Genomic DNA, 11971 nt, shown 5'->3' on the forward strand with positions numbered 1-11971 from the left:
CCACGGCCGCCATTTTGAAAACCTATTTCAAACGTTAAGTCAAGTTCTGCTGGGGCAATTGAACTGAAAGTTGGTAGGAATGGTCGCCTCATAGTCCTGACCAAGTGTTGGTATTTTTCGGGTCGATCAGAAATCCAATATGGCCGCCACGGCCGCCATTTTGAAAACCTATTTCAAACTTAAAGTCAAGTTCTGCTGGGCCAATTGAACTGAAAGTTGGTAGGAATGATCAGCTTATGGTCCTGACAAAGTGTTGGTATTTTTCGGGTCGATCAGAAATCCAATATGGCCGCCACGGCCGCCATTTTGAAAACCTATTTCAAACTTAAAGTCAAGTTCTGCTGGGCCAATTGAACTGAAAGTTGGTAGGAATGATCGCCTCATAGTCCTGACAAAGTGTTGTTATTTTTCGGGTCGATCAGAAATCCAATATGGCCACCACGGCCGCCATTTTGATAACCTATTTCAAACTTAAAGTCAAGTTCTGCTGGGCCAATTGAACTGAAAGTTGGTACAATGATCGAATCATGGTCCTGACAAAGTGTCGTTATTTTTCAGGTCAATCAGAAATCCAATATGGCCACCATGGCCGTCATTTTGAAAAACTATATCAAACTTAAAGTCAAGTTTTCTGGGGCGATTGAACTGAAAGTTGGTAGGAATGATTGACTCATAGTCCTGACAAAGTTTTGTTATTTTTTAGGTCAATCAGAAATCCAATATGGCCACCACAGCCGCCATTTTGAAAAACTATTTCAAACTTAAAGTTAAGTTCTACTTTGCCGATTGAGCTGAAACTTTGTAGGAATGATCGAATCATGGTCCTGACCAAGTGTTGTTATTTTTCAGGTCAATCAGAAATACAATTTGGCTGCCATGGCCGCTATTTTGTAAATACCTATTTCAAACTTAAACACAAGTTCTAATAGGCCGATCTCACTTAAAATTGGTATAGGAATGATCAGCTCATGGTCCTGACAAAGTTAAGTTAACATTATACTTAACTATTTTTTACTTAAATTGGTACATATTTCAACAACAAAAATAAATACTGTAGGACTCAGGTGACCGTTAAGGCCCATGGGCCTCTTGTATTAAAAGACTGTCATGGTACATATAGTTACAGCTGAGTTTGTTGTACAATCATTAAATAGTAAGTTGTTAGTACTGTAACAAGATACAGGTTGGCAATGAAAACGGTTGAAAATATCTAACAATCTTACCTAGGTGTTGACTATCCGAAAATGCACTATTTCCGGTTGGTGAACGAAACTTCCGTTTTTGTGATGACTAGTTCCAATCCGACCATCAACTATTTTTTTTCATATTTCAAAAAAACACAAATAAATATCCTCACTATACCTAAATATGAACTTTCCTTTTAGTCATCCCTGGGGGAACCCCAGTGGGGACTATTAATATCGGTTTCAGTCCCAGATTCCGATATCTGTTGCCTTACGCTGTAAAATGTTTGCTGCTGTCGGCATATAACAGGCGCTAATTACAAGCTCTTGGATTTGGATAAAACCTAAAGGCGTTCCAAATTTCACACGGGAATTACATATAACCTAAAGATGTGCCTAGTATGTATCAGGCACCTTTGAATTTCCCGAGGGGTACACTGTTATATTAAAAATTGCTATTGATTCATTTAGATAGTTTATGTCTGACAAACGACTACCGTTAATATGTGTGTATAATGCGCACTTTTTAAGGAAAATGAAGCGTAAAGAAAGGGGTGTACACGGTACTCAAGAACAATCCAAAACCAGTCATTGGTCGCGAACATTTATCGTAGGATTTTTTGGGGATTTTCGGAAATGTTTTGAAATATGCTCGCAGCAATAAACTGCTAAATTTCGTTGAATGACCCCTGATTGCATTGCTAATTTAACAATTACGAAAAGTTGCATGTTCTAAGTCATATTATTCGATAGAATCAGATAAATACATTCTAGTTAAGTGGGCCCAACTTTTCAGGACGTTAAGTTGTGAATTGATAAATACCACATATCGGGAAACATAACGAAGAATTGTATCGCATTTATCACTCTGGGGTTAAAATGTCGTTCTTGGCTAAATCATGATGAACTTTTCAATCTTGACAGTAGGAATGTGTCAAAACGACATGGATGAAGTGGCGAAGTTAGCAAGTTTGTGTACCGCAAAGAGTCAAGGAAGCGTGATACTATTAACCGGCAGGAATGTACAAGGTGACATCCATGCGAATTGAACCGATAATGATAAACGTTTGAATTTGAAAAATAAAATATTGACGGGTTCAAAACAGCCAAATACATTCCTATCTTTTCTTTTCAAAGGAAAATTGCTGAAATCACAATTGATTGGTGTTCTTCATGTCTCGCGAATTCGGCTGTTGGCGGTCCTCGTCGGACCTGTTTGAGTGCCTTTAAGCTTACACACTGCCGATATCGTTGACCGATTCAGTCGGATCAGAAAACTACTTGGAAAAGTGTATTTCATAACAACAACAAAATAAAATATTTATCCGTTTATAAGATTGAATCTTTTCTGAAACTTTACATTCCAATTACCTGTTCTGCCCATGCCGGGTGACCGTGTCAGCGCGCAGATCACACCGTATTCGAGGTGTCAGTCAACGCTTACGTGATATTTGCGACATGCTTTCTTATTAATTCAATGGGTTGGCATGGCTACCTGAACAGCGTGTATGTATTTACACCTGGTCGTTGTTTACCATTTTGATTGATAGGTGGAAATATATCCGTTGTAGCTTAATTTTGGTCAATGATTTTTCGGGAAATGATCATACAGAATAATGGGGGATACTTTCATGTCATTCTGACATATTTCTGGGTTTATTTTGCCCTAATGGCATATCCTGTGTTGACGGGCCGTAAAGCATTAAATAATAATGATAATAGAAAAACAATTTTGTTTAAAAGACGTAATTTTATTCCAAAGCATATGTTTAAATGGATTATGCTACATTTTGAAATAAATTTAACGTATATATATATAAATGTATATATGTGTTCAAAAATCATAAAATGATAAAAACATACAGTAATGCAAACTAAACATTTATTTATGTAATCCATTTGTCTGTTTCGTGTTTAACTATAGCAGGTAAGCTTTAAATTACTTTTGGCCTCTTGTTAAAGGTAAAATAAATGTGTAAATGTTTGTGATGTTAGGAAAATTCCATCAATTCATGAAAAAAAATGTTTTTGCTTGCATTCTAAAGAAATTAGATTACCATTGTGTGAAATGACGCTCTTGCTTGAAATTATTTGATTTACATTGAGATGAAAGAACGAGACTGAATGTAAAGCATGATTATAAGAGAACAGTATTCTCTGAACAGAGGGTTTTGAGGCAAAAAGTTTGGCAAAATTGCTCGAATTGTTGAGGATTGCAACCACAAACACTTTGACCTTAAAACTTCGTTTGTTTTTGAAGCTGATTTAACTGAAGTAAAAGTTTCATTGCTTCAAAATTTGTTTCATTTGCATGATTTGTCATTAAATGTACATCTTAGCATATCTAACAAAATATATAAAACTCATCCCTCAGATTGACTATGATCTCCTGTGATCAGAAAGGTTGAAAATTATATCGATACTTAACGTCTTGAATAATTCATTTGTTTTTTGTAGAAACTTATTTCAATCTCAACGATTTTTCAGATCGATTTTTATAGAAATCAATTTTCATCTCAATGATGATTAAGATGGTCATTAACTTATAGACAACACATTGACGTACTTACGTCGTTATTAGTTAGTATGACTTCCACTTTAAATATTTTGTCCAAAACGCCACGATGATTGATGCGTCAATACATGTGAAGTACAGTAAATCAACCCATGGAGTTATCATCGCAGTGATAGTATCGTAATGAGTATCAATATTTATACTAAACTTCTGTGTTTGGATGACGAAATGGTGATCTTCAAATGGAGACGATTGTTTAATATAGGTGGTATCTAGCCGATTCATTGTTATGTTCATCGCCGATATCATCTATGATCCTATGATAAGAAACGGAATCTGACCCCGACGAACTGTCGAGCCTCGGGACATGGAACTGTGGATAAAAGTAATTGTTCTGCCTTTACAGTCTACGTTCTCTAACCCTGTTTCGGAGTAGTGTTGTTTTATTGCTGATGGTTCTTCTTTGATTGTGTACGTTTTTCCAGCCAATAGTCGAATTGGCTCCGCAAGCACAACATCGCCTGTATTTATGGAATCGTTTTTGACCAGGGGCAACTTACTCCCGCTGTATAGAAGAGTATATCCATCATACACCTCTATATCAACCGTGCTAGGCTCTGTACTAGTTAAAAATGACCCGGTTCCGTATAGTTTCATTGCGAATGGAACCTGAAAGGAAATAGCTTCAGGGTAACATGTGCCGGGCCACACTCCATTCAAAGAATCCTTAAATCGCCAAACACTCTCCCTTGTAGATATAGTATATTTTCGGGCATTTAGATTTAGCCAAGGCACATCCTTGACCTCGTCGTGCATGATGCAGTTGATTACATCCAGTACCATGTCCCCTGGAAGTACTTTATCGAGACACACTTGCTTGAAGAAAAAGTCGGAATCAATTTTCGGGAACCTCACGGTGTGCAGACTATCTCCGAGGACTTGCCGTTTGTTTTCGGGATTGCTCTGAAATGATCAATACACATCGATCTAATTCGAGTAATGGTACTGTAAAGGTAACAACATTTTGTAATTACTCAAATGTCAGTGCTCGATTTATGTTGGAATGAATTGTCTGTACGTATTACTGAAATTTCATGAAGATGACCATATAGTGTACGAATAATTCATGGCATGTCAACCTATGAACTCTAATGTAATTTAGTTGTATATGTTTTTTCATTATAAATGTAAAAACACTTGCAAGTTAAAAAAACACCTGTTTGTTTGCCCAATACAATAATAATGGTTTCGTTACTACAAATAGATTACACTGGCAGCGAAGATGACTGCAATTTAAAAACAAAAATGCGTTTCGTATTTTTTATACGATCCATTGGCACTTTAATTCCTGCAATATGTATCGTAAAAACAGCCCTGGTAACACTATCAAGTGGCTTCTCACCTCTGTGTTCTGACGGCTACATTCAGCTTCCGCCCATCTGATGACGGCCTTGTACACGTCACTTTCATCAGCAGCAAGGTCATCTGATTCCGTGATACTGGTCAAACAACTCGGACATAGGTCAGAAAAGGCCTGCGATTGCAGAACATCTGTTGAAGATTCACTTATCACTTTAAGACACTCGGTTTTCAGTTTATCCATCAAGAAAACATGGGCATGTTCCAAGAACAGACAAGCATTTTCCGCTGACAGACTTTTGGTCAGAAAGTCTTCACAGTTGGTAACTAGAATGTCGACACAGTACTTCCTGGCAGCATTCAGCACAGGTACTACGTTCATCTCCGTCAAGTCGATTGTGTCTGTGTACAGATATCTAAATAAATATAAATATTAGCAGTAGTAAGTTCTTACAAAATATACCATGTTTACATTCACAGTTTTTGTAAAATTTTATTCCGGTAAAGAAACTGTACAAATATTAATTTGAGGAAAATTTGGAGTATGTCAGCCCATTTCCGTCAGATTTGAAATCGCCCTTCGTTCAAAATACACACACATACACTACACGCATGCATCTTGCACACAGGGGAGGCCGTCCTTAAATGACCTTAGCTGTTAATAGGACGTTAAACAAAATCAAACAAACAAAATCGTTCATGGTCCGTTCGTCTGTCTGTCCGTAAACGATTTATGTTGAACCTTTCAGAAAATAGGAAGACCAGTCTCCTATTTCAGAAATAGGTTTTCCATTGTGCCTTGAAATGCATATTAAATTTTTGGGCCTGATCGGAACACAGGGATGATCGACAGGCGGCCATCTTGGATTTTGAGAGTTAAGGTTTGTTGGCGCTATTTATCATAACGTACTGGGGATCTCTTAATAAAAAAAATGCATGAAGATTCGACATTGTTCCTGGTTATAGATATTGAAATTGGAACTTATCAAAAAGAAAACGATTGTTAGCACTATTTCCAGGGAACTACTAGAGGGATGATTCTCAAATTTCGCATGTAGAGTCCAAATAGTTCTTCGTTGTGCATGTTGAATCCTAAGACTGATTGGAAGAACAAAAGGCTGACAGATAGTAATTTGTAATTTTGAGTATTACAGTTCTTAACGCTATTTCTCAGAGAACGGGGAATGTTTCTTTTTACTTTTACATGTATGTCCCCCGTTGTCCCTAGTAGTATACATTTAACTATGGACTGAACTGAAAGCCAAAGACAGAATTTCGAGACTTAACTTTGTTTACACTATTTCTCAAAAAGCATCTGAGAGATTTATCTCAAATTTCATATGCATATTCTCCTTTGTTGTAATTGTGCATGTAAGATTTGGAGACTAGTTAACTGTAAGGTAGCCATGTTGATATTTGACATTGATTGATTGTTCAATTACTATTTTTCCAGAAGATCTGAACATGTCTTTTCGAATTTCATACGTAGGTTTTCATTGGTCGAACGTGTGCAAGATTATAACTGTTGGAAAGACAAGATGATCTTGATCTTGTTTTTTGACAATTAAAGTTTGTTATTGCCCTTTACAAAGACGTCCTAGTCAGATCTTTGTAGGTTCCCATAGGTATTTATTAGTGCTTATTGTATATTGAGACTTATCCGAAAATGAAGATGGCTGCCACGGGGTCCATTTTGAAATTCGACAGTTCAAATCTGTTATCATATTTCATATTTAGAATCCCAATTGTCCTGAGTTGAACCTGTTTATATTTAGCCTGATAAAATAAGGGAACTATAACTGGATCATACGTATCGTGTTTGACACGTGGGTTCGATCTCTTCAAGGGCAAAATGTCAGCGGTCAAATCATCATCATATCTTAGTCGCTGATTATTTTATGACCAGATGGACAAACTGGCAGTTAAACACCAACACGACCCCAGTCAGGATTGGAAAGGGAAATTAAGTGTAAAGTTACTGTGGTTCTTCTAATATCCATATTAGAATCTTTGTTTCCTTCGATGACATTGATGTGTATTGATATTATTCCAACGATCATTGTCAGACTTAATCAACATAGTACATACAAATGTTACATTAATCATCTGAAAATAAAACCCCATATTTTTAGCTTAATTGACTTCGATGTACAGAACTGAACATATCCTTGAAGTTACAGACATATAATCGGATAAAATGGAAGAAATTTTCTTTTACATGAAAAAATAAAAGGAAAGAAACTTCATACCGTAAAAAGTGCTGAAAGACGTCTTCGGTTATATCCGGAATGGCTATCTCCCCTTTCTCGGCCATTGGACCCTCCAACATGGCGTAGAATACTGGGCTTCTACTTATAAGGATCAGTTTGTGGGCAGGTATCCTTTTCTTGTCCTCACCGACAAGAAAGGTTACATCACTAGATGTGCCAGACGTTAATACGTGGTCCATACATTGTGACAGCGTCTTTCCGCTTTGCCAGTCGTTTGGGGTCCCCGAAGTCGCCATTTATGACTATAAAACAAAAGCCAAGACTCAATTCGGCCGTTCGTCAATTAAATAATACCCAAAAATTAACAGTTGAACATTTCACAGAAAACAGGGCCAGCTTAAACTTGAATAATTATAATCTAGTTACAATACGTCAGTGCTTATTAAAGAGAATTGTACGTTTTCATTTTGGGAACGTCCCTCGGTCTGATACACACATACTTTTAAAGAGATATCCACATCACAAGAATAATTCGTACTATCAAAAACAATTGCAATACTTTCTGAAGAAGCTGTGACATGCAAACCCCATAAGGAAAATTAATTATCGAAAGTTGAAAGTCGTCCAGTTTATCACAGAGTTTTCTCCCTTGCAGGTCTGAAATTTGAAATAATACCCTGTAATAAAGAAGCTATTAGCTTTTCTCACCAGTGACTGGAAGGTCAAATGATAGGTGCTGTTATCGAGAGAAAAAAATCCATGTATTATTTAAGCCCATATAGATACACGAATAACTCGTAACTGTGTTAGGACAATAGCAGTTGTACCTAGAAGCTAGATAACGCCCTAAACACTCGATTTGTAAGTATATCTCATATAACATGAAGAAACAGCCTGTCGAGCCTTCGGACAGGGATGTCTAAGGGCATCAATATCATTTTTTCATACCGTAGCGTACCCTTTGTACACTATTGTCAGCGGGACACTAACGGTTATATGATAACAGCCGATACTCGGACTTCGGGCTGGGATATCTATAGGCTAAGGATGCTTCATACCGTATCATACTCTTTGTATAGTATTATCAGCGGTACATTATCTTTAACGGTTCTATGATAACAGCGGATACTTTGGCGTGACCTTTCTCTTCATAAACATTCACATGTTCGGGAAATACATGTGCGACATGTGTGTGAAAGTGACGATTTGTTTCTAAAATATTTCCTTGAAGAGCTACCCTGGCACGGGTCGCTTATTTCCCGCATGTCATAGAGGGCGGGTGTTCTGACGTTAATCGACGCCAGACCGATATAAAAAAGTCGATAAAACGTCAAAATAATTTGGACTAAATTTATACTAGCACTCTCAAGGCAACGATGAAGCGTGACTGACAGGGATACTACTTCCGTATTTGTCGGTATTCTAACTTTACGAAAATTAACATCAACAAAGTTTCTCTATTTCAAAGAAATAGCAATAGCCGAATAATTGTGCGGCAACGGACACCATTTCCCGTTTTGTTGTTTTTGTTCTTATATATACGACTGTACAAAAGTTATATTGTACATGTAAATGTATTCTATACGCTCTTGATACACGTGTAAACCGCAAAACTAGAATCGTATTAATCATTTCGAGAGATATTTTGGGCAATTTTATTTACATATTGGTATGAATTGATAGTATAATTAAATGTAATGGAGAAAAAAGATTAAGGAAGATAAATTACTCCTGTAAAGCATACAAACTATAAAATAAAAAACAACATCTTCAGTAAGTATTTAATTCGACTCTGAGAGCTTGTTCCTTTTAGTGTATGTTTTTGACTATGTAATCTGCATGCTATACACATATTTGATTTGGTCCTGTGTATAAAGGGAAAGGTATATATATTCCATCGATAAATCTTATGTCAGGTGTAAATGAAATATTTAACAAAGGTAAAGGTCAACCGCATCAATCCTGGGTTTAACAGTGGGGCATTTTACCTACAACGAAGGAGTGAAGCCCCTCTCAATCTCTAGTGCCATCTTGTGCAATTTAAGAGTTCATTTTATCATTTTATCTGAACAACCAACCAATGTTCAACCCCCCCCCCCCCGGTAAAAATGTCAATAGGACAGTTTACGAGCAGAGGCAGATCGAGGATTCTAGTAAAGAGGAAGCAATTTCGTCGATAAAAACCCAGAACAATATAGTCAACAGATTAGCACTTCATACCTGGAATGAATCTTGATTTTTCCAGGTTAAATGTAAATATGAACAGGAAAAATATACTTACACAACACATGTCAGAATAAACAATATAATGGCAATTGTAGAAGGCAATACCTTGATATCTTTGTCCGCCTTTTACTCGTCGGGGATGCCCTTCTAAACCGAAGGTACAATCTGGGTTTTTCCAATTACTGAGTGCACTGCGATCACAGGTACCTAATAGTTAATACACCGCATGTGTATAGCACATTTAAATAACAGATTGTGTTGTCATACACTTGTCTATGTGTAGATCATCACCCGATAAGAATAGCATTCATATGTATTGTAAAATGTATCTAAATATTCCTTTCACGTGTATTTTCCGGGTGTTGATAAACTCGGTAGAACCACAGGGACTTGAAAATGTGTTATAGTTCTATTTGGACCTATACTTAGGTGTTCCTTGTCATTTTACACGTTTTAGGGATTAGATCAACATTTGTTAAAATTCCTCCCACAAGGATGATACAGCTGTATTTACGATCGTATTCATCATCTTTTGGTGGCATTTTTATCATTAGTTCATCCAAATACAGCTTTAAAAATGCCCATTAAAATGTGCATTAAAAGCCTAGCTCCACAAGACCCTGTGATGGTGGCGTGACTCAACCTATCGATGGACTCCGAGATGTAATATATACGTCTCTGGTGAACTGTGTTCTCGCTTTACAATATAACCGATATATAATTATTTTATTAAGTACATATAAATACGGGGTCGACACACACTAGAATATGATACTGAGTATAGGTTATATACAAACAGATCTGACTCGGAAGGTTTGTTTATAGTATTTTTCAATGTAAAATGAAATCGTATTAGCACCTCGGCGTGTCAGTTGTCTAGAAAGGAATATACTAGCTGTTTCTCACTGTATGTTGTGCTTCATAAAAACTTTTGTTTCCTATTGTTTACTACACAATACCTCACTTTTGGCCTTTGTGTTGAGCGTTCGCCCTAGTGGGAAAGGCAATGAGTTCTGTCCCCAGGCCGGGACGTATTAATGAAGTCCTTACAAATGGTTGTTTTCTGCTTAACGTTCAACATTCAGGGTTATCACACCAACTGGTTCACTCGTGGTCAGTATAATGTGACCGGAAGGAATACTGTTGTAGTGTGCCGGGTGTGGTATGGTATTTCAGCGAGGTAAAACTCAAAAGTTGGCACACAAACTCACAAACACAATGCAGGCACGCATACATTTTACACATGGAGGCACGTCCTTAAATGACCTTAGCTGTTAATAGGACGTTAAACAAAATGAATTAAATTTCACAGCAATAAAGAAGACTAAAGTCGTTTCGTCAGAAAAGCCCATGAAATGTACAAAATCAATGCCTTAGTACCAGTCCGAGCTACAATTTAGTTAAACTTATCCCGCAATATATTCCTCATTACGGTTAATTTAAATATGTGAATGGATATTAAGTCGTGTCAGTGTATACAGTTATTCAGTAAGAACCACGCCCGGACTCCGGAGGACGTTGTCCTGGCCCAAGGACCAAGAAACAATCTTAGACTTAAGCTTTTGTTTAGCCAATCACGTGTGACGTAACTTTGTAGGACGTTATTTGTGACTGGCTAAGTCAAAATTTAAGACAATGTTAGACTTAAGATCGAACGTTCTATAGCACCGGCTGTCTGCGCGATTCCGCGATTGTACAGTTAGTTTTATTAAATTACTAATTATTGTCATTAGTACTAGTTTGGCGTTCGTCTAAATGGGAAAGACTGACTTATGTCCCCGGCCTGCATCCTCGATAACTAGGAGTTACGTTCACTTTCGTTCTCTACACCCCTTTAATATGTTATAGCAAAAATGAAGGCATGCGGCTAGCTATTTGATTGGTGTCAGGGTAAAAAAACTGACCAATCACTAAGCTGATACCTGTCCTTTGAAGATTGCAAAGGAGCGACTCCCGACTTCAAAGCCTGTATTTTTTACCGGTACGCGACAGCGAGATTCTTTGATGTACATCAAAGGACCAAAGTAGTCTTCTTGACTCATCACCAAGTTGGCGCACATTGAACCTTCATTTTTGCTATGATATATTCTAGGGGTGCAGAGAGCGAAAGTGAGCGTAACTCCTGGATATCGAGGATGCCGGCCTGAGACATTCCAAAGTCCTAAAGAAATGTGGTAGTGGTATTCATTGCTTATCGTTCAGTGTATATGATAAATAATGTAATGGGCTGGAACACTGTGCCGCGGACATGCTATTTCAGCGACATAGCGTCGAAATCAGATATATGCTATACATGTATATAGTCCACATACACAAAACACGTGGATGCACGTCCTTATATAACATTAGCTGTTTTGGGACGATAAACTCAATACAGCCAAACCAAACCTGTTATTTTATTTTTCTTCACTGCATGGGTGTAAAGGAAGACCAATCAGGAAACCTCCCTGCAGAATAGTTGTGCCTCCTACTTTAAG

At 37.3% G+C, this 11971-nt stretch overlaps 1 protein-coding gene across 2 annotated transcripts; it reads right to left on the reverse strand.

The window, feature by feature from the left end:
* Positions 1-3019: 3019 nt before the first annotated feature.
* Positions 3020-9800, reverse strand: LOC110451974 (BTB/POZ domain-containing protein 1-like). 2 transcript variants are annotated; one of them, XM_021500216.1, is made up of 4 exons: positions 9600-9800; positions 7308-7570; positions 5102-5474; positions 3020-4662 (listed from the first exon to the last, which is right to left on the reverse strand). In XM_021500216.1, exons 2-4 carry the CDS (start codon positions 7562-7564, stop codon positions 4009-4011), a joined length of 1284 nt encoding a protein of 427 aa, XP_021355891.1. In that variant the 5' UTR covers positions 7565-7570; positions 9600-9800; the 3' UTR covers positions 3020-4008. The 2 variants fall into 2 exon arrangements, with proteins under 2 accessions (XP_021355891.1, XP_021355892.1); XM_021500217.1 differs by having other exon boundaries at positions 9550-9631.
* Positions 9801-11971: the final 2171 nt, after the last annotated feature.

This window comes from Mizuhopecten yessoensis, unplaced genomic scaffold (assembly GCF_002113885.1).
Source record: "Mizuhopecten yessoensis strain PY_sf001 unplaced genomic scaffold, ASM211388v2 scaffold6353, whole genome shotgun sequence".
In the NCBI taxonomy this organism is placed as follows: Eukaryota; Metazoa; Mollusca; class Bivalvia; order Pectinida; family Pectinidae; genus Mizuhopecten; species Mizuhopecten yessoensis.

Bases quoted from the DNA above. Each gene is read 5' to 3' on its own strand.
- LOC110451974 (XM_021500216.1), bottom strand. From the start codon at position 7,564: ATGGCGACTTCGGGGACCCCAAACGACTGGCAAAGCGGAAAGACGCTG. The intron at 5,475-7,307 runs GTATGAAGTTTC...ATATTTATTTAG, and splicing joins GTCTTTCAGCACTTTTTACG to ATATCTGTACACAGACACAA. The intron at 4,663-5,101 runs GTGAGAAGCCAC...TGATCATTTCAG, and splicing joins GTAGCCGTCAGAACACAGAG to AGCAATCCCGAAAACAAACG.